The sequence below is a fragment of the Scophthalmus maximus genome, chromosome 16, assembly GCF_022379125.1.
Source record: "Scophthalmus maximus strain ysfricsl-2021 chromosome 16, ASM2237912v1, whole genome shotgun sequence".
NCBI classification, from domain to species: Eukaryota; Metazoa; Chordata; class Actinopteri; order Pleuronectiformes; family Scophthalmidae; genus Scophthalmus; species Scophthalmus maximus.
The window spans coordinates 6,830,097-6,857,946 of record NC_061530.1 but is presented as its reverse complement, the minus strand read 5'-3'; the positions used below and the strand labels follow the sequence as shown (position 1 = coordinate 6,857,946).

General features: G+C 43.7%; 1 protein-coding gene across 2 annotated transcripts in view; it reads left to right on the top strand.

Moving 5' to 3' along the window:
- cacna1g (calcium channel, voltage-dependent, T type, alpha 1G subunit) overlaps window positions 1-26,735 on the top strand; it is a 215,155-nt gene extending 188,420 nt beyond the window's left edge. For both annotated transcript variants that reach the window (XM_047327653.1, XM_047327654.1), the window contains 12 exons: window positions 6,515-6,666; window positions 7,506-7,615; window positions 10,189-10,322; window positions 12,298-12,368; window positions 14,013-14,091; window positions 14,416-14,537; window positions 14,951-15,373; window positions 17,121-17,264; window positions 19,579-19,701; window positions 22,133-22,337; window positions 22,582-22,751; window positions 25,007-26,735. In XM_047327653.1, coding sequence (XP_047183609.1) covers window positions 6,515-6,666; window positions 7,506-7,615; window positions 10,189-10,322; window positions 12,298-12,368; window positions 14,013-14,091; window positions 14,416-14,537; window positions 14,951-15,373; window positions 17,121-17,264; window positions 19,579-19,701; window positions 22,133-22,337; window positions 22,582-22,751; window positions 25,007-26,005 — 2,732 coding nt within the window. In that variant the 3' untranslated portion in view covers window positions 26,006-26,735. The remainder of the gene's footprint in view (window positions 1-6,514; window positions 6,667-7,505; window positions 7,616-10,188; window positions 10,323-12,297; window positions 12,369-14,012; window positions 14,092-14,415; window positions 14,538-14,950; window positions 15,374-17,120; window positions 17,265-19,578; window positions 19,702-22,132; window positions 22,338-22,581; window positions 22,752-25,006) is intronic.
- The last annotated feature ends 1,115 nt before the right edge of the window (window positions 26,736-27,850 follow it).

Here is a 27,850-nt window from a genome sequence, read left to right as displayed (position 1 = left end):
TGTCGAGACTGAAACTCTTTGCATGTTCTAGTGAATAGTGTAAACAAGATTGATTTGAGATACTTTGTGTAATTCATAGTTGTATGGTGAATGGTTTTAGCTTTTTTCAAAATTGGTCCAAATCCAAGTCAGAGCACTTGAATGTCAAAGATCTATTAACTGAGGCTAAGACAAAAAAATCCTTTACCTTTGGACCACATTGTGGTCCCGTTGTGTGAAGTTGACTGGTGGCTCTGGGTCTGAATATGGATTCGACCGAAGGAGGAGGGGTTAAAGCGCTGTGTCATTCTGCTGTTGAAAAGCTTTCTCATCGTTCTATACCTCGTCATCACTGTTATTACTGTTCCTCCGCCCTCCACTCACGCTGTCCAATCGCCTGCCTTCACCATTCAAGTCCCCCATTTCAATTGGTCCATCCTGCTCAAGTATGACTCAGAAAGAGGTGTGTCAGTCTACTGTGTGAACCGGCACTGTGTGTGTGCGCGTGTGTGTGTGTATGTATATGCCTGTGCGTGGGTGCGTGTGTGTGTGTGTGTGTTATCATGCCCAGTCATTTTGAATGATGAATCATGTTTTCTTATTTCTTTCCCTCTTTTTCTTCTGGACTCCTCAAGTTGCTCTGCTGCTCCTCTGTTTGATTCATTTCATTAGTTTTTCCTTTCTTGTTTCTTCTCCTCTCTCTCTGATATTTTAGCAGGGCAGCAGAGCATTCAAGGATTCCAGTAAAAAAAACAACCTTTGTTTTACAGTAACTGTTTATGTTGTCACTTGTTTCTTTAGACTCTGTGTTTGCTGGATTTTAAAATTGGACGTCCAGTCCCTGACATTGAATGTTGATACATTTATTTATTTTTTCCTGGCAGACACTGAGTCTCAAGGTTTACTACTGAGCCATTCATCATGAAGGACAGGGGCATAAAAGCAGCTGCTGCATCCAACCAAACTGCTGCTTCTAAAATGGGAAAATATGAATGTTTCTCTGACATTTCACTCTTTCCAATCAAGGACCTTTACCTCAAAAACGCATTGCTGCTGCTTTTTAGCCCGTGTCCTGGTCTTCCTTTCACAGCCATCCTTTTTATCACCCAGGGTCAAAACGCTAAGTCTCCTTTCATCTCACCTATAACCCTCCCCTACATCAGTCAGCACTTCACATCATATTATTCCAAACATCTGTAAATCTCACACAAGCAGAGAGCCCTCAGGCCTTTTCAGAGGAGATCCAGCTAAACAGCAGCCATTGCGCCAAAGAATCAAAGCCATACCATTGTCGAGTGGCCGGTACAGCATCCTCCCCACGTCCCGACCTGCAGAACACGCTCACTTGATCACCACATTCAGGACAACCGTAGTGCCACTGTGTTCCAGACCCATACTCAACACATCCAACCAAGCCTGCGCTCACCCACACGGTCACAGTATTCCCCATAGTGCTGTGCCGTGGTGGTCTTATACTCATCGGTCCCACAAGCCAAGGACCCTTTACTGTGTCTGTATTTCCCAACAAAGACCGCCTTGGAAATGTATGGATTATGTTTTTGAGCGTGGCCGCGTCCAAAAGCAACTCCCAGGCCAAATCCTCAACCTTTACGGCACAAAGACGAGGTGTGGGTACAAGTAGGGATTCATTGGAGGAAAGGGTGAGTGCACCGGAAGGCAGGAGGAGGAATGATGCTCTTGGAGTTGTTTTTGGACTAGGAATTCTTTATGATTTTTGATGCCTTCTTCATTTTTTATTTTCGCCAGACCTCAGGCAGATTTTGATCAGGGGTTTTAGATCTCCTCACCGTCAGGGAAGTCATGCAGTAAACCTAAAGCCCAATGTCCACAGGATGTGGCTGCCTCGCTATGCTGCAGCTCAGTCACGCCTCCGCTGCACAGCCGGTGTCCTGCAGAAGCCACAATTCGAACATAGTCCAGGCGTGACGACATGGCTGGTATTTTTGATGTTGCACAAGTGAAAAATGTACATTTGCAGCCAGATGGATGCTTCGTGGCTGTACTTTACCCAGTGAAATTACTGCACTTACCCAAAATTAAATGGTGCATATAAAGTAGCCCACATGCACATTAAATTATAATTAAAATGTATAAAAGATACATTTTGTCCTAGTTTTCAGTCCTGCAGTGCAGCTTGGGAATGTCATCTGGTTATCATGTAATTGTATCTATGAGCCGCAAACAAATCACTATTTTATTTTCCATTTTTAAACAAAAGAAACAATGAAATGAAATATGTAAATTAGAAGAACTACAGTGTTGGCCTCACTATAAGACCACCCTCATTACAAGACAACCCTCGTTTTCCAAACATCTGGTTTTTAAGAGATAACTTTCTGAGGATAGGAAATAGTTTTACATTCGACTTGTCAGCGAAGTTTCTCCAAGATGTCATACAGTAGAAGAGTTTCCTCCTTTTTTTATCTTGAATAACTGAAAGATGAAATGCATGTCTACAAAACACCTAGATCTCCTGTCAGTTCCCTAGAAGTAGAAAGCAATATTTTGTCTGACAGTTATCATTCTTCATACTCTTTTGTTTATCTTATTATCTGTGACATTTGTAATTCTCGGCTGTTTGTCAGACTTCACCCAGTCTTTATAACTTAATGAACTCGATGAACTCAAATAGGAGTCCTCAAAAGTAAGACTACCCACAAAAAAAATATTTGTCTTCTGTTCAGGCCTGTACTGTATATTGTCAATTAATCTTAAAACACACCATTGGTTTGCTGTATTGGCATGCCTGTAATTACAAATGAAGTTACAAATGATGTACTGTACAAAACTTAATTTTCATTACATTTCATTGTCAATATATATAGGTATTTATATACATTCATCAGCGATTATTAAGCTTCAAAAACTCAGTCAGGAACTTAAAGAGCGGAAAAGTCACAGCCAAATTTGAGATAGCCGGTGGACACTACCACTCAGCCGTGACAAAGCTGCAGTGTGACAGAGCTACATCCAGTGGACACTGGCAAAAAAGGAAGATAAAGCTTAAAGCGTTGTAACAATCTATTTTTGTTGAATTCAAAACCCAACATGGACAGCATAACTTGTTATTGTTGGGTTAAAAAAAGCCAAAATTTATTCCATTTGCTTACAAGCAAAAAAGAAAATCCCAGGTTTAGCAATACTATGTAGTGCATTGGTGTGACAGAGGCAATGAGATCTAAGTCCCCATGAGATCTGAGGGGTCTGTTTAATGTGCAGTGAATTTGTGTCATATACGAGGAAGGAGATGCAGGTCGTGACCCCTCGGTGCTTTTGCACTCATCCATGTTCAGGTCAAAGTGATGTCAGAGCCGAGAGAGGAAGCTCCACCTGTCACATCAGTGAAGAGCGGAGGCAAACAAAGAGGGAGCAAGAGCTAGATCATTCCTTCATATCCTGCCACTCTGTTGCTACCCTATACTCAACTTTAATAACATAATATCCCATTCCCATTTAAGAGCCGCTCACCTCTTTTCCCTGTGGAGGAGAAAAGAGCAGTGGAAATGAGAGCTGGAGAGTTGGAGGAGTCTGTTTCTTTTGGCTTTCTAAACTTTCACCTTTTCTCCCGACAGATGGGAGAAAAGGAGATTAGTTGAGCTTTAGCCAAAAGGTTCCTGTCTTTTTTCCATTTCTTTTCCCTTATCCCCCCCTGACTCATGTTCGGCCTTGCCCTCCCTGCCCCATCCATAATATTAAGTCCAATGCTTAGGGAAAACTAAAACCATCTAGCATATTCACTTCAGCGAGCATATTAATGGGATTTTCTTGCCCTTGTATTTGGATGTGTTTTACTGCATAGGAATGTAAAATAAGACAGAAGATGTACCATGCTATAGAAAAGGCGGCATATTTAGATGAATGAGGGAGTGTAGAAGACAGTAAGTAGAACAGAGTAAAAAATAACGTTGGCTCATCCAAAGATGATGGAGGATCATGTATATGGGAAATCCCTGTGAGCCAACAAAGTCGGTGCCTCCCACAAGGGCTCAGCCCGACTGCCTTGATTCAAAAAACGTGCCCAGACTTACCCAAGGCACTCGAAACCTGCTTCATCACTGCCTCCTCCGCGACACGTCCAAAAGTTTGGCCTCTTTTATTAAAAATCTGAACGAGACGACGGAGGGTCGGTGCCAACGCCATTCCAGCACCCGAGGTGCTAAAGAGCGAAACAGGATGTCAACCAGTTTTAGTGCATCCACTTTGGAGAGCCAGACCGCTCACACCGGAGGCCACGTTATTCTCCCTCTCTGGCACGCACATCTCTGTAGGAGCTCAGGCGCAGTCAGACCCCAGCACTGGTGGCATTCAGGTCTGTCTACCCTGTGATGTCGATATCAATCATTACCAGCAGGCACAGCTTTAGTGAAGACGACCCATGCGCTCACTTGTATAGAATAATTTACTCAAAGGCACTCAGCAGAGAACAGAGCTCTGCCAAACCTCGACAACTCTCCAACTTACAGTGCTGTAGGGAGGAAGTGCCATTCTTTAACTTAATCGCAGAGACAGCCAAAGCTTTATTTTTAAACGGGCCTTTGTTCTTACTGCTGACGGTTTTAGAAGTGTACTTAATCAGATTTTAATGAGGCATTTCCCTGTTTTCTAATCGGCTCACATTTTAATTTTGGTGTTGAGGCTGTGTGAGGTCAACATTCCCATCATTTTAACCGTGAGGAATTCAGGCTAATGTACATTTCCACAGCCCCAACGCCATCTGTATATCATATATCAACAGTTCTGAGTTGTCATCAAAACTCTTTCTTTGTTTCAACCCCAGTTGCATCAACTGTGCCGTTCTTTTGTATTGTCTTTACTGTAAAGACTAACATTTCATTAACCCTTCCTGCAAAGGAGTTTCATCTTAAAAGCCTACCAATGACTTAAACACTGTAATCCCGCCCTTTCCCGCCTTTAATTTGAAATATTTGCAGGAAGAGTTTCATTTAATTTCACTACTAAACACCAAATGATAGAATGACAGTTAAAACTAATAAATGAAAACAGAGTTTCATTGAAAAAGCAAACAGTAGCATCAGGTTGGTGAGTGGTGACGTTATAGGTCAAATTGTTCTGTGAAATATGCATTAAACTGAATTTATCATGAGCCATTAAAGAACAAGTAATTCCACCCACCTCAGTGCATTTGTTCTGACCGTTGTTAATTGAGATAGAGTTAATCAAAATGTGTGTCCAAAAGATGTTGCACTTTCCCTGTCATATTTGAACACATTAGCAATTCCTGAAAGTGAACACATCACAGGATACCTCTGAAAATATTCTCTGTTCCTTCACTGTGTACATCCAGTGATATGGTTTCTCTCAAGAGAAAAATCTCGATCCCAAAAGATGCAGAAATATATTTAACATCAGGGACAGATGGGCATATTTATTTTGTCAACAGGCTCAGCCAACTCAGCGCTCCTGTCTTCTTCCCTGATCTATGAGGGGAGTTGCTCCCGTGCAACAGGGAAACCACTCGGCACACACCATGGACTGCACACACACTCACACAGACACACACCCACCCACCCTCTGGGGAGTGAGCCCAGCACAGCTGCAGCCAAAGAAATACACCTAGGTTAATTGGGCAGAGCGGGAGCTGCGCACAACACCCGAAGGAGATTTGCCTTTTCGGTGTCGTTGACTTTCCCACGTGACCAATTGCCCCTCCTTCACTGATGGAGTGATGAGGTGATGGATGGAGCGAGCCTCCTCTCTCCTCCGCATCCTAGCTCGCAGCCCAGCCAGCCATCCATCCTCCCTCGATGGAGGAAGGAGGTGAGGAACAAAGTGATGGATGAGTGTGGGAAACTTTTCTCCTGTGTTATAGTCTTTTTCCTCAGAAGAGTGAGATGGAAAGAGATCAAGGGGAGGCGGGGTCACATGACGATCAGGGAGACGGAGCGAGAGAGACGGCCAAATCTCCAGACCCGAAATATCCCAAGAGCAGCCTCCACCATGAAGACTCTCTGTCTGACACACACGCACACACACACACACACACACACACACACACACACACACACACACACACACACACACACACACACACACACACACACACAATGCTGTTTATCTCCCATCACACTCACTCAGGGGAGAGTTGATATAAACAATTGTTGATCGGAGGAGAAGAGATTTGATTTGATTGGTCGTGACTGCAGACCACAGGAGAGCTTGGCTGGAGTCTGTCTGTCTCTCTGGCCATTATCTGATCAGCCCTCCCTTTTTTTTGTATTCTCTTTCACATCTCTCTTGACACGTTACTTGTTCTAAATGTGAGTCAGCATTTGTGTGTGGTTACAACAGGAAGGTGTTGTCATGTTTCACTAACTACTTCTCTTTGACGCAGCTCGGGTCGCTCCACTCGTCAACACAGCAGGTGAATTGTACAGTGTCCCAGTGTATTTCCTCCCATCTCACTTTTTGAACACCCCCCCTTCCTCCTCCTCCTCTTCCTCCCCCACACTCCCTGCACCCCACCCCACCCCCCGCTAATTCCCACTTCCAACAGAAGCTCAGAGTAAGCCGTACTACTCCGATTACTCTCCCACACGTCTCGTCATCCACAAGATGTGCACCAGCCACTACCTGGACTTGTTCATCACCATCGTCATAGGGCTCAACGTCATCACCATGTCCATGGAGCACTACCAGCAGCCCAAGGTCAGATCGGGGGCTGGAAGGAGGGGGAATCGTGGGCTCTGTGCTTCAAATGTTAACACACCAGTTTCAATAATTATTGAAAATAATTCCTGGAGTTTGTGCTATCCTCTTGTAATCATGTAATGCTGATTTAGTGACATCTACATTTGGTATGTTGGATACAATGTTTGTTTGCATACTTGGCAGTCCTACATATTCTGTGTTACAATCTTATTTCAGCGCCCTATAAAATAAGATAAATGTTTAAAATCAAATAAACACTATTAGTACACTAAAGAGGTGTCTCACAAACTGGAAATAGCTGTTAGTCAATGAATTGCAACCAGCAATGATTTATTGAAACCTCTGTAACCAGTTCTCTGCGTGTCTCCGCTAAAGGTCAGATTTTACACGCAGACGGGCCTGTATTCTCCCACAGGCTAAAATGGACACTTTGATTCTAATGGCCTTTTCACAGACGACGAGGGAGGGAGAAGCGGAGGGCGATATGAGTGATCTATTAATGGAATGGCTAATTCGGGAGCGTAGGACAAAGTTTACAATACAGACTTTGTTATTTCATGGGAAGAGTGTAAATGCGGGAAAATTGTTTATTTACTTGGAAGGAATTCAGGCATAGAAATTAGTTCAGCACAACTTACTCTAAGTCAAGCTGAAAATGTGTTCCTTTTAAAAATGTAGACAAAAAATGATGATATGCTTTCAGTGCAGTTCCAGCAATTTTTAAATAAAGGGGTGATGATGAAAGCCGCAGCTGAAAATATTTAATGCAGGGTTTACCAGCTGGTGCACTTTGTTCATCTGTAACAATGTGTCATTGCTCTTCCTGGCATCCGCAGGAGTTGGACGAGGCCCTGAAGATCTGTAACTACATTTTCACCCTCATCTTTGTGCTGGAGTCCGTCTTCAAGCTGGTAGCCTTCGGCTTCCGACGCTTCTTCAAAGACAAGTCAGTATTTACATGTCTGACCTTCTAAATGTCCCTGACCCAGATCAAACCGAGATCCTGAATAAACATTTAGCTCCCAGTTAAGGGTTTGGACATTTTAGCAGGCATGGTATTCGAATAGAGGTTTTTTTAAAGGTACCGTTCTATAACCTATGAGTCATGTGGAAAATCTGAGGCAGCGTTCAGAGACCTTAAATTAGCTTCTTCCAAGGTGCACAGTGCATAGTTCTCAGCGAGGCCTTGTATGTATGCAAACAGCCTTGTTAAACACTCATAAAAAATGCTGCCTTAGATGATTTCATTGCCTCGAAATCTCTGGTTTCCTGCTTAAAACCACACACTGATGCACAAACATATACTTGCACACCACATATTCATGGATACACACACCTCATGGTTTTTGGACCAAAACTGACCACCAAGGGCTCCATGAAGTCCACTCTCTTTGCCAGAGTAGACCATTATCCTTTTTTGCTTTTGGCAGCAGTCCTGTTTGATATTATCTCAATACACACTCACACACAGATACACACAAACAGATAAACCAGCATTTAGCCAAGACCCCCAGACGACTCATTTTACAGGCCTGTTGATTTTCATAGGTGACATATTATGTGAAAATATCTATTTTTCAGTGTCTGTTCACATAAATCTGGGTATCTGGGTTGGCTGCTGGCTCAAAAACTGTGAAAAAAAGACCACCCTGTGTTTTTTTGTGAGCTGGCTAAACCCTACAGCCTGGCTCTGAACAACTGGTTCAGACTTCTCTCCCACTCTGATGTCACAGTTGGACTCTTTTGTTCTAACCCCGCCTGCACTGAGAATCTCCACTTCACTGGTGAAGGGGGCGAGACATTTCCTACACATTTTGAAAGCGATTGACCAATCACAACAGACTGGGCAAGCTGGCCAATCAGAGCAGACTGAGGTTTATCTGGAGGCGGGGCTAAATAAATCCATGCATTTTAGACAGAGGGTGATAAGAGGAGCTGCAGGAATGAGCAGTATGAGAACACTGATGCCTTTTCTTAGACCATGTAAACCTTTTCAAGTGGTCAACCAAATTAAAAGTATGAACCTGAATATGAGCAAAACATGTCACCTTTAAGTTGATTTTCTTGTTGACTTGTGCACTTTGAGTATCTGAAAATGGGACAAGAGGGACATACTGTGGAGTGGAGAGAGAGAGAGACCTATATATGGAATTAAAACAATGGAAATAGACATTAGTTTGATCACATACAACTACCTTCAGTTTTTACACATCTGCTTAGTTCCCAACCTTCTGTTCAGTTCAGTTAGTGTAGAGCGTGTAGTTTGACTGACTGGTGCGGTGGTTCCAGTAAGTAGCTCAAACAACGGTGTGTTACACATTTCTTTACTTTTACCACTCAATACCAACACATTATAATCATCACCAATCCTCATTTTTTGCTGCACTGGAGAGGTATACTATAGATAGGAAAAGCACTTTCAAGGTTTGGATTTTATTTTCCTTATTTTATATTCCTGCACTTCAAGACCTGGTTAACTAAGATGGGCTGGATTTGGAGTTAGCTGAGCCAATGTTCTAATAACCTTTATTTATTTGACATGTATTGTTTATACCTCATTATCTTTTAATTTTAAGACAATTTAATTTGTAGTACTTAGACCAAGTAAAGGCTTTGTGGCTCAGCATTAAAGTAAGTTAAAGTAAGTAAGTGTTGTTGTTTTAATGTTCTTCTTTCACAAATGTGGGAATGATAGTCCAAAATTACGTTAAAATGTTGTTTATTGTTTAATCTGTTTTCAATCTGATCCTAGAAGTGTCCCTGGTGCACTGTATCTCTGTTTATGATGAAATGAAATTATTCCATTGCGGCGTTGTTAACTTGCCTCATAGCACTGAAATAACCTGCACACTCCTATGCATTGTCATCCGGAAAATGATTGGTCTCCAAAAATGTAAGTTTATGCAATTAGTTAATTGAGCATGACTAAAGTTTTTGGCTTAATTCTGTGATTGCTGGACCATTAAAGTCTCTTCCGGCTGTTCCCTTTACCCCTGTGGGCTTGAAAGCTGCACTGCAGCTGAAGAAACACATATCATTATGTCCACAGAAGCTCACAGCACTTCTTGGCTCAGGATGTTCCAAAAAGTCACACTCGCACTAAATTATAAGTCATAGTTCACGTCTTGCAAATGGCAACTTGAAAAATGATATGGACATGGAGGAGCCAAACAGTCTTAGTCTCTAACAATGGTCCCAAAATTGAGCAAGTTTAGTTTAGGAATAAAAATGGGTGCAGTGGCTTTTTAAAAAAAGTCTGAAGTCATTGGATGTGTGACTCGTCCAATTGAGTCATGTGACTCAGTTCACACCTACCTGCAAAAGGTAATGACTCACTAAAGTGAAATGTATGATTTGATTGGATGAGATTCTGCAACCACCAGAGCTGAATGACAAAACAAACAAAAGGCAATGAAAACAGTAAGATCTGAACGTCTCAGTGACATACATGTAAGTCAGTCAGTCAGTTATGGACTCATTAGGGATGTTATGTTTTTGTGTGCGTGTGTGTGTGTGTAGGTGGAACCAGCTGGACCTGGCCATCGTGCTGCTGTCGATCATGGGCATCACTCTGGAGGAGATTGAGGTCAACGCTTCACTGCCCATAAACCCCACCATCATCCGCATCATGAGAGTGCTGAGGATTGCTCGAGGTACGATCTCCTCCTCACCCCTCCTTTTTACCGATCAATCCATCCATCTATCCATCCCCTCCCCCTCCCTGACAACACTCTCACACACAAGGGAACACAGTCCAGGCTCATTGGTGGTATTGCACTTTAAGATGCCTTGTGAAACAGCCACATCGCCGGGACTCCCCTCTGTCATTTTTGCATGGCAGGTCTCAGCAGGGCTCGGGCAGGATGTGAGCCGACCAGATGGCACCGAGAAACACATTCAGCTGACAAACACAGCACTGAGAAGGAACAGAGAGAAAGAGAAAGAAAAGAAAAGAAAGAAAGATAGCAGATTGTGAGGGAGAGCCAAGACACATGACAGTAAGTGAATTGAGCTGCGAGAGGGGAGGGGTAAGAGCAGGAAAAAATAGAGGAGGTATGAGTGATGAATAACTTTGGTCCCCAAAATAGATCTTAAGAAGATGGAAAGAAGTCGGGGAGAGGAGCAATTGATGGTAGAGTGGGGAAAAAAAAGTTGTGATGAAGCGGATGAGGAGGAGATAAATGAACAGAGGGAAGGTGTGTAGGTGGGTGAGAGACAGGGAGAGCATGCAGTGTATCTGGAGGATAATAAATGGTGGAGATGGACGGAGGAGGTTGATAATTAGGGAGGTCAAGAACAAGAGAAGGGATGGATGTAGCGGGAGCCGTGTACTTGGTCCTGATTACTGTCCAGGTAATAAAAGAGAAGACGGCACTGGAGAGGAGAGGGGAGCTGGGAGGAAGACGAGATGAGATGGGCAGAAGGGAGGCTCATCTGTTCAGTCTGATTACAGAATGTATAATAAAAGAAGTAGCCAGGAAATCAATAGTGATTACTGTCGATGTGATGTGTGTGCGTCTGACGCTGTGGGTGCAGACTGGATGTAGATGCAATTCAGATGGACTACATTTTGGCTCCAGTGTTATTGCATTAAACTTTCCTCACCATGACTGCTGTTCTAGTCACATCCTCATTTAATGTTTGTGTTGTTTGGTGCCAAACATTTCTTCCCCATTCACAATTCTCCCATTCATATTCAAACACTTTTAATTTGTTTAAGATGCCTGACGGTAGCTGTGTCTGAATCGTTATTACTATCTACATAACTACAATTTGTCCTGCAAGAAATACTGCTGTCTTATATTTCAGTGCGCCATGCAAAACTATTGTACCTGATATAGTTTTTTTTAATAAATTAAATTAAATAAAGTAAAACACATACAATAAACAAATGCAAAATGTACAACATGCACATGAAACAAATAAAATGAAATTGAAAGTCAGGAACTTCTATATGACATGAGCAAGGAAGGTGGTCACCACTGATGCACTGCTTCCTTGAAGGTAGCAGTTTCCCAATAGGTTAAACCAGGCCTGCCTCTTATTGTTTTCTTAATGTCGTTAATCATCCCCAGTTTGGGTTGTTTCCTAGAGAATGTATAAGCATGAATAATTATGGAATTGTGTAGGCGCCATCTATCACCATTTAACTCTATTCGTAGATATTTCTATCTCTAAGATGCAAAAAAAAATGTAATACGTCGTACTAAAATGAAATTTTTTTAGAATGCACACGTAAGAATTAAGACACAGATAGTTAATGTGCATGCACTTCCTTCGTAGAGTGTGTTCAAGATCTCATCCACATGTGGACTAGTGATTTTCTGTTACCTCGGCTTTTTCTGTGCATCTCTACTATTCCATTCATTCGAATTCATAAATCTATCAGCCTTGATATACCTCCCTCATACCAGCGAGCTCGTCAAACTGCAACTCCAGTCAGGAGGCTGTGACAATCTGCCAGCAGGAGGATGTAGCAGGGGTAGACTGTGAGTCAGGAGAATGTTGTGTCCTATTCCATTTGACAGAAGGAGAGCTGGTACACGTCCCTGTTCTGTTAGGCAAGACTCAAAATTCTTACTATTGGTGAGACACTTTTTTTTTCATTTTCTGTGTTTGTCCCCACAGTGTTGAAGCTCCTGAAGATGGCGGTGGGGATGAGAGCTTTGCTGGACACCGTTATGCAAGCCCTGCCTCAGGTACACAGTCAACTCTGTGGAATAACATCCCGCTCAGCCTCTTTTGCCTGCCTCGCCTTGCCGCCATGGGTCTCAAACACCCGAACACATCCCACAGAGGCTGTTCCTAAAATTACATCCAAGAAGCATGTCTTTTTTGGGTCACATCCCTCTGTTTCAGGGAGTTGCCTTTTCCCATGAGCTTTGTACCAGCTCTAGGGACCCTTATTTGCATTATCAGCCCCCCACAGAGACTGAGAAGCGAATGTAGCTTGCGGTATTATTCTGAATGATGGTGGGTGGATTTGAGGGGTGAGGGAGTCGGTAAATTAGAGCAAGTTCCGCACTGTTTGGATCGGGAGAAAAAATAACACGGTCTTATGTTCTCAGCATCCTTTGATACCACCTCTGTCGGCCTCATTCAAGAGACACTGAGATTGAGTGTTGTTCCAGGCTAATTCCTCCTCACGCTTGCAAGAAATGTTCATAAATAATATGAGTGCAGGTGTGTGCAGGTTTCCACATGCTGATTAACATTGAGGGTATAGGAATTCACATTGTGTCAGAGTTGTTATTCCATGTTGCCTTGTTCACTCTGTTCGTCTAGTTGCCACATTAGAGTTCCTCTGCACATTGTTATTCAGATTAAGCTTCTTTTTACTCCTTTGTGTCAGTCACTTATTCACAGCATTTTCTCATGGCACATGTGAAGTTTACAAATGATGACAGTGACAGACTTACCACACATTTTCTATTGTAATTTTACAACAATGGGTCCTTTATTTTTTTGACAGAGTTAGACAAAGGCTGTTTCTTATGTCTAGCACATGACTGCAAATGTTGTCATCTCAAACGATAACTGTCACTGCCGCCTTTATCACCTGTAGCTCGCTAGTTCACAATTGTACAAGGCTGTTGTTTGCTTGAATAGTTGGTTGCAAACCCTTGGTTAAGTTTTTTCATTTAGTCAGTGAAACTTGTCTTTAAGTGATGATTAATCCAGACTTGATGGCTACATACTGTGCTTAAAATCTGAGGCAACAGCTACAAGTCATTGGAAAAAAGAGGTAACAGAACAGCATTCTTCTTAGATAAAAGTCACAAAGTCTAGTGAAAAAATCTTATTAAATCTTATTTAACTCAATATTTTCATGTAACCCAGAACCAAACAAAATTTTAAATGGCATGTAACTGACATTGGTTACCACTGTTAGTAAACTAGTCAGCTAGATAATGTAGGATCTTGTATTCAGTTGTTACCACATACATTTGTCCCCTCCCGCTTGCCGTAGACATAGGTCCTGAGTTGCATCCAACTTTTACGTGGTATCCTGCTAGAAGTGGAGTGAATAAAACCTGCTCACATCAGAATAGAAAAAAACAAACATGGACTCTTTAATCTTAATTAGACTTATGCACGTTGCTTGAGTGTGCCGAGAAATCCAGAGCTTGCCTAGTTATAGTTTTTGATAGGATAAGTCTGCACAATTCAGGGGAGGGTTTTGCAGTAAGTCAGTTGCTATGCTTTTCCCTCGTTGCTTTGCAGCCTTTCATGTGTTTCTCTCTGCAATCAGCTGTTTGTTGTCCCCTTGTTATTGGTTTATTCTGCTTAGAATGTCTGTCCTCTGACTATAATCCCTCTTGCATCCTGTTGTCCCTCTGCAGGTGGGGAATCTGGGTCTCCTCTTCATGCTTCTCTTCTTTATCTATGCAGCACTGGGAGTGGAGCTGTTTGGTGACTTGAGTAAGCACGCACACACAGTAGCACAGTAGGTTTCGCAATACATACAGCTCAGGCCATGCATAGGCATGCACAGAGTGTTTTATTCTCCCCTCTGTGGGTTTGTTTTCTAGAATCCTTTGTTGAAATACTGCACCCTATTGATTTCTCTAATTGTTGTCCGGAGAGTTCTGAAGAGTTATTCAATAGTATTACAGTTGTTTTCGTTTCATTGCATAGCTCTGTGTTGTGACAAGTAAGTAAAGTCTCTCCGTCTTTCCATCTCTCCATTGCTGTCTGACTATTCCTCTCTCGCCATCCCCTCCTTCCTCTTCCTCGTCTCCACAGTTTGTGATGAGCTCCACCCGTGTGAGGGTCTGGGGCGCTACGCTACCTTTAAAAACTTCGGAATGGCATTCCTGCTGCTCTTCAGAGTTTCCACCGGGGACAACTGGAATGGCATAATGAAGGTGAAACTAACTTTAGAGTTTGTGGTCATAGAAACACACGTACACAAAAAGAAGGCTCTTTCTTTGATATATGAACATGTAATAAGCTGGAACACAGAGGCAGATTTGGTGCTGATTGGTATGTCATGACTGGGGAAAGCCTACCCTCTTGTTGCACATGATGTCTCTACCAAATGTCATGGTAATCCTTTGCAATAGCTTTTAGAATATTTCAGGACTGACTGACCGACCACCGTTGCCATCCCTAGAGCCATGCTGTTGATGTGGCTTAAAGTATGATTTTGATATTTGAAACTTTCATCACTGAATCCAGAGTTTTGAAGAAGATCTATGTTCTCATTGTCTGTATTTTGCACGTGGCTTGTAAGTGAAGCTTTTGCTGACGTGTTGTGGTGTTTTCTTGCTTCCACCAGGACACATTAAGAGACTGTGCCCAAGACACCAACACCTGCTACAACACTGTGGTCTCTCCCATCTACTTCGTCTCCTTTGTCCTCACCGCTCAGTTTGTCCTGGTCAACGTCGTCATCGCTGTCCTCATGAAGCACCTGGAAGAGAGCAACAAGGAAGCCAAAATGGGGGCAGAGCCCGAGGCAGACTTGGAACTGGAGCTGCAGATGGACGGGGGAGACATATCGATGAGGTCGCCCCAGCTAAACCCTCTGGCACTGGGCATGGACAGGTCGAGTTCTGGGGGTTCACCCTGGAAGTCCACTGGAGGAGGGGACAGGGAACAGGAACGGGACGCTCCGATGGACTCGCCCACTGCCGACATCACTAGAGATTCTCCAAACATCAGAGCAGACCCCCCTTCAGGCCTGGACCCCCCGCTGGAGGTATAGAATATTTTTCATGTTGCTTTTTACATCTTGTATATGCAAGTTTTTTTTTTTTGAGACTTTGAAGGCACCGCAGGGCAATCATCTCGTAATGTTTACATGCTTTCAAAAAGCAGAACTTGGGTTATGTACATAAATAATGGATTTTACTGAAAGAGATCAATGAATAGGAGCCCTTGAGTTAAGTTGTACACGCCATTTAATAGCAGGTTTGTTTTCATGTTGTGTGATTTTTCTTTGAGACACTTGCTTAATCCACCTAGGTTACATTATAGCGACATATGAATGCCTGATTCCCAGTGTTGTGCGATATATATAATACACACACAGATAACAACTGGGTGGAAATGTTTGATTCTGCAGAGTCACTGCCTCCTGCATCATGTGACAGATGTTCTGCGGTCACTTCCTGCTAGGGGCGGTGATGCTGTTCAGATGACCCCTATCTCTCTGATCATTAATTCTGACTCTGATCCAAACCATTAGTTAATTCCCTGGCCCATACTGAGGAACTCTGAGTCTGCCCTGCCAGAGGGTATCTGAAATAATGGGAGGAATGTCTCCTCTTCACTGCCTTAGTGTAATACCTATAACCCATAAGTAAACAAACTATAGTGGATATGGCCATTTTAGGAAAAACTCACTGGACAGTCTGGCATCATTTCAGAATGTAAGCGGATGCATGTATGATGTATCCAAAGTCAGCGTCAAATGTGTAAGTTTATCCCCTGATATGTTTATATACTGTATTCTCTGTTAAATATATATTTTTATGCCACATATTTATATTTTTCTGTCACACGTGTACAATACATGCTTTTTCAATATTAACATATGGTCTTCACATGTTGGAGCCTTGTTTGAAAGGGACTGCAATAGTATGGTTTATGTCAAGTCGATAATTTGCCCAGAAAATGCACCAACTTGTACCAGGAGAGAGAGAGAGTGTGTGTGTGTGTGTGTGTGTGTGTGTGTGTGTGTGTGTGTGTGTGTGTGTGTGTGTGTGTGTGTGTGTGTGTGTGTGTGTGTGTGTGTGTGTGTGTGTGTGTGTGTGTGTGTGTGTGTGTGTGTGTGTGTGTGTGTGTGTGTGTGTGTGTGTGTGTGTGTGTGGCTAGCCCAGCCTCAGTAGAGGACATGCCAGTCACAGAGGGGTCACAGTGCCATGGGAAAGCTGGACCACAGGGTCTTGTTGTTCACTTCAACAGCTATTTCCAGACAGCGGGGCTGTTTCTAGGGATAGGAAATAGAGGTCTCGCAGCCGTTATGTTTACCCTCCAAGAAGTTATCTGTCTTCCTCGACTGCTCCTCCAAAACACGTGTGGTTAAGCCACAGCTTCTGCTCCTGCCTCTGGCTCTACTGCAGTGTTCTAGTGCCCCCCTGAGGGTATTTGTGGTAACACGTGAGTGTGAAATGGATATCAATGAGAAGTTATACAGTATATATATATTCAGTTGCCTTGCACTACTTGAAAGTCATTCAGTCAGACACTAAGTTTGATGTATAGTCCTGCTGGGATGCATATCTTTATATTGTTTCTGTTTGTATAACTGTTTCTTTCTGCGTGATAAACAACCTTTCCCCCCTCCCCTTTCTTTTTGACCCATTCTTTCTATCCACTCTTTTCCACCTGTCTCTGTCTGGACTGCTGTCTCTCTTTTTTGCCGCTTCCTCGTGTCTTTCTGCTACCTCTGCTGTCCTCTGTTTCTCTCGCTCTGTCTCTTGGCATTATCCAATTTTGTCCAGCGGAGAGCGCTGTTTGACTCGATCTCCCTGGTCATCCAGGGTTCAATGGAGGGAGAGCTGAGTCTGATGGACAACCTGTCCGGCTCTATCTGCCACTTCTACGCGCTGCCCCCCAAGCCCAGCAAGCACAGCACCGACAAGAAGGTCAATAATCCCCAATAACACTACTGATAACGCACCCCGTCCATTTCATATGTTGAGTAGGTCGTATTTCTCTTCAGTATGTAGGGCTGCACTAGTAATCATGAGAAAATGACAATTGCACCTTTGATTTGTGCTTTGTTCTATAAAAACCCAGCAGGTTTTTAAAAGTTCCTCAAAACACATGGCAGCCACAATACAGTAACATGCTTTTAAAGGGTCTGTTCACCCAAAAATACAAGAACATGCATCCGTGCTGACAGTTTGAGTTTTATTTGTTCAGGGTCTGAAAAAAAACATCTGTCATTGTTCACAGGAGCTGAATGAAATTCTGACATTTAAAAAAGGTGTCCCTTTTGTTCTTCTGTCAAAGAAATAGTCCCAGAGAAACTTCCCATAGGATATTCTGCGGCTTTTTCAAAAAAATGTTTGCATTTAGTTTTTGCAAATTGCATTAATCTTCATTGTCCTGTGGTGCATTGATATAATTCAAACTTCCCGCATGGCTAGCTTCAACTAGAACAGTGGATCTCATAATACAGAGGGTCACAAAGTGAATGTGAGAGGTCAGGGGATGATTTCTGGAGTTACAAATGAGAAGACATTCAATTGTACCACTTAGAGTTGTTATTCTTTAGACTTCAGACAGTGGACACTGTCCTCCCATAGAAACAAGCTCATAGGTTATCTATGTAAACAGCTTATTATGACCCGTAGTTAGGGTTTAATGTTGAGTGACGTAGCGGCTGTGAGACAGCATTTGCCATTTCAGAAATAGCACCAAAAAGATTTTGTTGGTTTTTGTTATAAGGCCACACAGATGGAACAGAGACTTTGATAGAGCATCATTTCCTTTTCACCCATATGCTCAGTACCTATATCGATAAAAACATGTATAGGTAAAGCTTTTTTGTAATTTGGGTGAACTGACTCTTTATTATTTACTTTACAATTATGATGTTTAGCTTTATTGTTACTACTATTGGCAGAATTTGTTCTTTATTTGTTAATGACCACATCCTAAAGTAGAAGATGGATGAGTTTTGTCTAGAGAATCCCTGTTTAAAAAAGCAGACTAAATAATGTCTGCTGAATTTAATTTCATCATTCATTGAGATGGCATGCAATGTGGTTTGTTTGTTAAATGTCCTGCAGCCCTACAGCTGTTTTTTTTTTTTTCAAGCAATATTCCTCCACACTGAATATGTTTCCCTTCCTAACCAGCCCTGTTGCCCACCACAGTACATCATACCCCCACTCAGCCATGATCTCATCCCCTCACTCACATCTTCACTCACTTACACTCATTCACGCTTGGCAGGTTTCTGGCCTGTCTCATCAGCATCAGTGGTTTGGAGTTCGCTCCGTCTCCCCCTCACAGCTCTCCATCTGTGTCCGTATGTGGGTGTGACGTGTGTTTGTGTGTTTACACTTGAATACCTATTTTGCCAATCAGTCACAGCAAATTGATGACCTGCTGAATGAATTCCTGAAGCAAAATAGTTCACAAACTTACGCTTGAGACTGCAAAGTGACGCTCAACCAATAAGCCATGGATCACCGAGTCGCTGAATAATGCATCTCGGTGCCTTCATTTCCTCATCTGAAGGCACATTTTGGCCAATTACATTAGCATTGCAAAACCTTATTCCGTAAAGTCTTTAAATGGGTTTGAGATGCTATTACCGGGCGACAGAGGCCACGTCTCCCTCTGCTCAGCTCGTTCAGATATGTTGGCAGAGATGATTTCCATTGAGTTTCTGTGAGGATGGATCATTGGCCTGTCAGAGAGCTTTTTCCCTATTAGACCATGTGCAAGGCCAAATATACAGCAGCTAGAAACGTCCATGGCTTGTAAACACTCATTTAAAAGATCTTTGTTTTATTCTTCACTATTTTTAAATCACTGTACATATAAATACACACACACAATATGAATCCCCTTCCTGTCCGCTTGTTTCTTCCTGTCTGTCTGGGTGTGATTGTTTCATTAAACAACTTGATGTTGTTCGTCTGGTTGTGCATTTGACCTGGCGTGTGTATGTGTGTCTGCACCATGTCATATCGGTGTTGTTCGTCCAAAATACAGCTTAAAAGTCTAATGGTGGGAAAACAGTTCTCCTACACTTCCTCTCTTTTCTATTTTCTGCCTTTGCTCTGCTACATTATACATGTTTTGCACATATGTTGTTTCAAATACTGTATGTATTTTCCAGTTAGCCACAGGTGCTACCTGTGCATAACGTCCTTATTTATGTGTTGTACAAAGTGTGCATATGTTTTCTTTGCTCACCAGCCATTGTCTCTTCCTGCCTAGATCCCTCTAGCGGAGATGGAAGCTCTGTCTCTGGCCTCTGAGAAATCCTGGTCGCTTGCACTTACAGACGACTCGGCCCCCGACGATTTTAACCCTCTCTTTCCAAACAGTCTGGAATGCAATGTACTGACGGTTCCTCTATTTCTCTTTTGTCATCTCCCTCTTCCTCCCCTTTGCAGTAGTGTGTCCTTTTACCAGGGTGCTTCCAAAGCCACTTGTGCCCAGACTACGCTCACACACTGGGGTATGCCAGGTTTGCAGGGGGAACCCAACTGGATCCTAAATTAGAAATTAGAGCTGCTATGCACTTACACTTACATTTTATAAAACCAATGAAGAACTTAATATTTCTCACCAAAGCTCTAACAAGGATGGTTAATGCATTTTAAACCGCTAAAGACAATTGACAAATATTTTAAATGCTTCACTGTTTTCTACCAAAACTCCTCACGGTGCCGTTTTTCTGAGAAGAAATTCATACATATGACCACACCCTCAGACACATTGCCATTCATTTCTTAGAAAGGAACAGATATGTCGATCTGAATTCATTGGAATTTTCTTGGAAAAAACAGTGGGGACAGAACCGAACTGATTCAATTCTAACGGCGTAATTACAGTTCATTTCTTGCAAAACACAGAGTCGGTGCACACACCGTGTCAGCTGAATTTCAATTTGATCTCGAGGAAGGCATTTAATTACACACAGAGGATATGGGGCCTAACATCCCAATATCAAAAAATAATTCATAAACATTTACTTGGAGTTCAATGGAGCTTATTGAGTAAATTCATTTCAAGAAACGTGCTCTGGAGATCAATTAGGAATCTTCCAAAGGAATTATCAGGAAATGACCCATAATATAAAGTGTTACCTAACATACATCCTGAATCTGATTTGCTGGCATGTGCTGTGTTACATATATCAGGAAAAGTCAACCTAAGTCAAAAGTCCAGTGTGTAGGATTTAGGTGGAGCTATTGGCAGAAATGGAATGTATTATTCATAACTTCAGATGTTTTTCTGTAGTGTATGATCACCTGAAACTATGAATCGATGCGCGTTTTCGTTGGCTTAGAATGAGCCCTTTATCTATTCGTCTACTTTGGGAGCGGGTCCTCTTCCAGTGAGTCTGCCATGTTGCACCGTTTCTACAGAAGCCCAGAATGGACAAACCAAACTCTGACTATACAGAGGGGCTTTAACATTTTTACATTTCATGTAGGTTCTCCTACACTCCATTTTTAATTTGGTTGCAATCTGCATCTGTGCCACTAAATTCGCCTCTGTCATTGAGGCGAAGGACATCTTTTCTCTCTAAATTGTATTCATATCGTCCCGTTCTTAGTTACCACCTCACGTATTATTTACTAATGCCAGGACCCTTCGTCGTGCATTGAGGCTTACGTTTACCTCCTCACCATAAAGAATCTATACATTCTATGATGTCCCATGGCAGACGCCTCTGTCATTGAGGCGAAGGACATCTTTTCTCTCTAAATTGAAAATGAATTGAATGTCATCAGTGTGTCAGGTCATAATTAACCACCGATTTGGCCCTATAATGATCACATCAACCCCCAGTGGCCATGTCTCCCCCAGGGAGAGGGTCACTGTAACCTTGGCTCATGCTGCATATGCAGGCCAGAGATGCAGAGGCATCGATTTAAACATCATCAGTCTCAGGAGCAGAGGACGGCAGCCAACGCATGACATGAAATCACTTTTGATAGAACTGTGTTGGGACAAATACCAAAAAAGGTAGACAAGAAGGGCAACTCATTGAAGTGGTGTAGGAGTACGAGTGGCCTTGAAAGACCCTGGTGAATCTAACCATGTGCCCAACTTTCTCATTCCACCTTTCCAGCCTGGTGTGTGTTACTCTCCAGTCCAGTAGAGTAGTGCGCCTCCTCACCCGCCAGTTTGCAGTTTTCTCTGATCTTATTTTTCTTTCTCCTCTCTCTAACTCTCCCTTTTTCTTTCCTTCTTCTTTCCCTCTGTATTCTGCTTTACGTGTTGGGTCCACGTCTCTCCTCGGGGTCTTCTCCTATCAGTCTCCCTCTGTTTGAACCGTCCTGTGGTGTAGTCGTTTTTAAATCTTCTCTGAGTTGTTGTGTGTTTGCTGTGGAGTTGTGACATATGCCGGAGCTCCAGTGGCTCTGTGATGAATGTGAAATGGTTCTTTGATGGGTCGGGCTGCAGGACACTGCCCCAGCTGGCACACAATCATGGAGCAGGCTTATTTAACCCCACATGACCAAGGGGGTAAAATGCAGATACAAGATGCAAACTATATTTTATGCCTAAAAAGTGAAAACACTTGTAATCCAGAACCGTTTCTATGATCTGTGGCAGCTCCGCGCCAGTCAACTCCAATGTGCAAAGATCATTCCCTGTATCCCGATGATCACTGCCTCTTTGTTCACATTGTGTCGTAGAGAAATGTCAGTTAATGTGAACATGTCGGAAAGTGTGTGAGAGTGCGTGAGTTAGGGAGCAGCCCCAGCCCTCCCAGCTCCAGAGGGGACCCTGACTCTCTTCTCTCTTCCCCCAGTCGGAGCAGCTCGATGCTGGGGAGCAGGGGGATAACCTCCTGAGCGTCCGGAAGCCGACAGTGGGACGCACACACTCCCTGCCCAATGACAGCTACATGTTCCAACCCCTGCAGCCCTTTGGCCACGCAGCCGCGGCTCCAGCACTGCTTCTAGCACAGTCACAGGGGCCCCGGCACACACAGGGCACCCATAGGGCCCAGTCAGGTAATTAGGGACATTTATTTCATTTTGAAGTGCGACAATAAAATGAAACCAGCACATGCATCAACAGAAACCAGACCATTTTGATCTGGAATTTATGAGATCTAATTAGAATGAAACAGAAAACTGGAGGCTTTGATTCACTGCAGGTTGACCTCAGCTCAGGACCACACAGGTCGTCTCCGTGAGGGAAATTCATTTGTGCGATTGTTCTGTGCATCTCAGTGCTGCGTCTGTTTGTGTGCAGGCTCCAGTGCGTCTTTGCGTTCGCAGCCGGAGGACTTTTCCCAGCAGCTGACGGTTCCCACGGACCTCTTCAGACCCATCAGCCCCCACAGCCACCCAGACTCTGAGAATATACCACGCCTGCCCCCGCCCAGGCACACGCACACACTCAGCCGCACGCTCCGCAGACAGGTGACTAAATCCTCCTGTTCCAAGTCTTCTCCTGATCATATCATACTTTACCTGTCGATGTTCTATGTCAATGTTTCTCAACCATCTGTGATTCAGGGCCTTTGGACTAGAAGCTTTTTCATGTTATACCAAACACTAAAGCAGCTGGTGTAGAGAGATAAAAGCACTTCTGGAGTGTTGGTGTTTGGTGCTAATGAAAACTTTTCACAGAGTTTTGGTCAGACTACTGGAACCACAGATTTCTTGAATTAATTCATTTTTTAATCAAACACTTGAGAGGTGTGAAAATGATGATTTACTGTTTTAAGTTAAGCTAACCATTAAGCTTTAGTCGTGTTCCTCAGTTGGATATAAGCCAAATGAGTAAGTGTAATATATAAAGTGTTGCTGGTCCCAGCTTGATATTGAATGGAAACTTTTCCCCTTCAATATCAGATTTAGTTTTTTCTCCAGAAGTGGCCCCAAAAACGCATTGGTTTTTAATCTTACCACACTGCATGTTCTAAACAATCTCACTCCTTTCCTTCCTTCTTTCTCCCCTTTTCTCCCGGGACTCCTCTCTGTCACTAACCAATCTGCTGTGTCATTCTCCGTGTCGTATCGGGGGATCTCAGCTCAGCTGGGCCCAAAAGCCGCCCGACCCCGAGCTACTGCACAAACACAGATACTCCTGTTTCTGAGGCAGCTGCAGACAGCAGGCTTCAGCTACCGCCAGGCCTTGAAGATTAACTCCATGTTCATCTTCTAACAGACTAACGTGCGCGCGCACACACACACACACACACACACACACACACACACACACACACACACACACACACAATCTTCTCACCTTTTCCCCCCCATCTTTTGTTTCTCATTTACCCAGAAGTTTGTCTTCTGCTAACCATCAGCCACAAAGCAACTGGAACTGTAACTTTGCCTGTAGGGAGTTTTAACGGGACTTGGAGTTTATCAATTCTCTCATGTTCTTGGCAGGAGCTCATGCTTTGACATCACATCTGTGGATTATTCAGTAGCTGAGCGATATAACGTGTTTAACTCACATGCGCACATACTTACACTGCAAACTATACAACTCAGGGAAGTTCTGTCCATATGCATCGGGCCATTGTATACACAGTACCATGCTGATAGAGCACTTGTGTATTTTCTAATGTGTAGTGAAGTGCTTGAAGGTACATCCTAGTTAATCAGAATATGAGAGTTATTGTACCTGACCAGTTTTGCTCTAGAAAAAAAAGGCTGACAGGGTTTTTATTTTCTAGTATTGTTCCAGTGTTACGTGTTGTACTGCTGTGGCTGCTGATTGGTCTGGGTTGTAGTCTCTTTGACCACTAGGTGTCTCCGTGGTCACACTGTTCACGCTCATGCAGGAAACCCCATGCTTCTAAACATGATCAAAGTAGTTCATCCATGCCTTGTTCTCCCATTAACCATAGATGTTGAGATCTTGAACTTGAACTGAAATTCAACAGTTCTATTCGATTGTGATGAATTAGCTTCTGTGAGGAACAAGTCATGTGTTCATGAGGACATTCTATGAGTTCTAGCAACCATTGCGCTTACTAACCCCTCCTCTCCGACAGTAGTTACATTTTGTGTTCACCCTCTACCTGTTGGCCTCACACCCAGAGGTAACCACGAAGGCATCGAAAGCGCTGATCACAATTGGGTTGTAAATTCGACTGGGAACTCAAACACCAACTGTACAGGGATTTGTGTGAGTGGTCAAACGGTTAGAGGGTCAGGTGGTCCGGCTCAGAGTTCACTGTCTGTCCCCCTGGAATAAAGAGTGCCTACTTTCCTGCGCCACATGTTGCACTGATGTGACCTGACTCCCTCCAGATGTGTTATAAACAATTCTTAAAAAGAATTCTTTCTACTCCCTCTCCTTCATTGTTAAGAGGAGAGACTTTGAATATGTTGTGTAAAGATGAATTTCATAAGTTCAATTGCAGGACACAAGACGCCTCCTTGAGAGATGCAGCGTAACCTTTGTGTTTCCATATTTTAATTTATCATGCTTTAAATCCACACTGGTGATCAACTCAGGACTCTGGGACTCTGCTGGCCAGACTGTGAACTCTGACCCAAACTACCACTTCCTCATCCTCATCGCCTCACACTAACTAGTCTCCCCTGTCATCTTCTCTGATCCCCCTACACTCGCTACCTTCCATCTCCCCTTCCCTTCCTCTCATTGCTCACTGCCCCCCTTCCACCCCACCCCACCCTCCATGCCCGTCTTCCAGGTTGCGGTGTCTACAGATTCTCAGGAGGCCCTGTGTTCAGGCAGAGGGGAGAGCAATGAAGGACTTGTGAATGTGGCCTCTGTGGGTCTCTTTCCATCTCCCTCCTCCTCCCCCTCCCCCACCTCCCCCTCACCCTGCTCCCATCATCCCCAGCAGCAGCCCGCTCTCTGCCTGGTCCCTGCCACACCGGGCGTCTCTCCTAAACCCTTGCGCCCTGGCAGCGTGCACACCCAGCACCAAGACCAGCGCTGCCACCTCTCACACTCCCCTTCCTCCTCCTCTGGCTCGCCTCCTCCACTCCCACCAGCCAGGCCGCTCCAACAAGAGGAAGCCACAGTGGATCAGGAAGTGTCCCTCATCACCTGTGCGGCGTTGGCTGGCAGGGATGATGTCATGGCAGAGGACAGCAGCGAAGGGAATGAGGGTTACAGCTCATATGCAGGCTGCCCGGAGAGTCCATATTTGAGGCAGTTGAAGAGGTTCCACAGTGTCGACACGCAGGGCCACAGCGCCTTCCTGTCCCGCCCCCGCCCTTCCTCCTGGCTGGACGACCCTCGGCGCCACTCTGTAGAAGTGTGCTCCTTGTTGGAGACCAGTCCCCAGCGCAGCACCGCCTCCTGCTCCTCCGGCTTTGTGTCGCGGGCCGACAGCCTGCAGATCCACAGCCAGACCCCCGCTCAGAACTCGCTGCCCTCACCTCGACGCAAGAAGAAGATGAGCCCGCCGTGCATCTCCGTCGACCCCCCCGACGGACTGGAGCTTCCGCCTGGCCTCTACCCGGGCATGGGTGGGCTCGGGGGGTTAGGGATGCCCCCTCCTCTGCCCAGCCGGGACACCTGCCTGAGGAGGAGAGCGCCCTCCAGTGACTCCAAGGACTCCTTTGACCTGGGAGTTGGAGAGGGTTCGGGACAGGACGGAGGCCCGCCAAACCCCAACCCCACTCCCAAGCTATTGACTCTTCCCAGTTTCTCCTTTGAGAAGACAAGCTCCGAGCACTGATCACAGATAGTCCAACACACACACACAGATACACACACAAACACAGCCGGAGGAACCCTCCACACACACCCACACACAAACACACGATGCACTCTGTGTGTCTGTGATGGTGATAGTTCTAGTAATAATGCTGTAGAGAGTAATAATGGTAAAACTACAACAAACAGTAAAAACATCCTTGGTTCCATGAGGAGTGCAGTACTGTAGTCGTGTGACCATCCCTTGTCTTTGTATTGTTACTGCCAAAACAACCAGAGAAGAAGAGAACACATGAAACGACAAACCGGACTGTTTCCTCTTCTGCTACGCCTGCATGCCACTGGCTGCAGTTCGACCCCATGACCTCTGGAGCGGCATCAGCGCCTCGGATTTGGCGCCCCATGTGGCCGCCGTCTGAACAGCCTGGCGTTGTACAGGGTGGACTTTGCCCGGTCGGTGGAGGTACAAAGCAATATGAACGTTTTAGAGACACTATTTTCTTAAATTATTGGGCCATAGTGTTTGTACAGGATGTTGTTTTTTTAATTTCATTCGATCGTTATTTTCATGTCTTTTTTGTGGTTTCCTTATTTTTTGTTGTCAAAAATGGTTTGTCTTTGTCTTTTTTTTTTTTCACTGTAGGATATTTCTAGCTTTCTTGGTTTACTGAGGGAAGTGAACGTTTTTCAAAGTGCTGAAAACCATGTATTTGTAGGAATAATATATAAATAAATATATATATGAATATATATATATATATATATATATGAATATATATATATATATATATATATATATATATATATATATATATATATATATATATAAAAATGAGTCATTAAACTGAGCTTGGATTTTTAAGCACACGTATAAGACCGTGGTGGTTTGATTGTGAAACGACATTGGAGGCTGCGCTTGAAGTTTTTTCATTGGTTGCATGATTCTCTTGTGTGTTCGCTCTCGAGTCTCCTCACGCAGGATGGGAACAACAATTTGAGGAAAAAAAACTTACATTTAAAGTTGATCATACAGATGTTTTGTTTTTTTCATCTGACTTTTGTTTGACTTCTTTCTAGATTGTGCAAATTCAACCAGGCAGCAGTCACTGCCGTCTGGACGTAAGAGATGAATATCCATTCCTCACATTTCATCATCTGAGTGAAGAATAGACCGTCACTACAGACATGCGATATACCTGCTTTTAACCTCGCGTACGTGTCTGCATCACTGCGTCTGTTTGGTACGTTGGTCGTGCACACCCTCAGAAATTAACATTACGCGTCTGCAATATGCACATAAAACAGGAGGGGCACTACAGGGGCAGATACTCACTGACAAACACTTTGTCTAGCACGATCTTAGAAGTAGACCAAAGGCTAACTTCCTTTGTTTATCACCGTGTTGTTTTATTGACAATGCAAATCCGCACGTTCTTGACTGAGTTTTGTGGTGCGCCCTCCAGTGGAATACTCCAGTAATACACTACATGGACGCGTGGCTAAAAAGCAAGTACATCTCAGGCCTTAGGTTGCACAAACACACAACCGTAATAAACCTGACCTCGTAAGTAAAATGTGAATGGTTTTCATTCACATGGCTGAACAACACTTGAATAGAAAGAGCGAACTGTCTGCTCCATGTTAGTGAGTGAAGGTTACCTGGAACCCTGAACTACAGTTGCTCTATATGACAAACTGAGCTAAAACATATATGATGGGAAATATAACTAAAGGAAAACTCTGATGATTTTCCACAATACAGTTATACTGCCTATGTGGAAAAAGTGAAAGGTTGTTTTTTTCCTCCAGACGGGGCTATGTGAAGACTCATAAATGTCTTCAAGTGATGCCACTAAAAACAACAAAT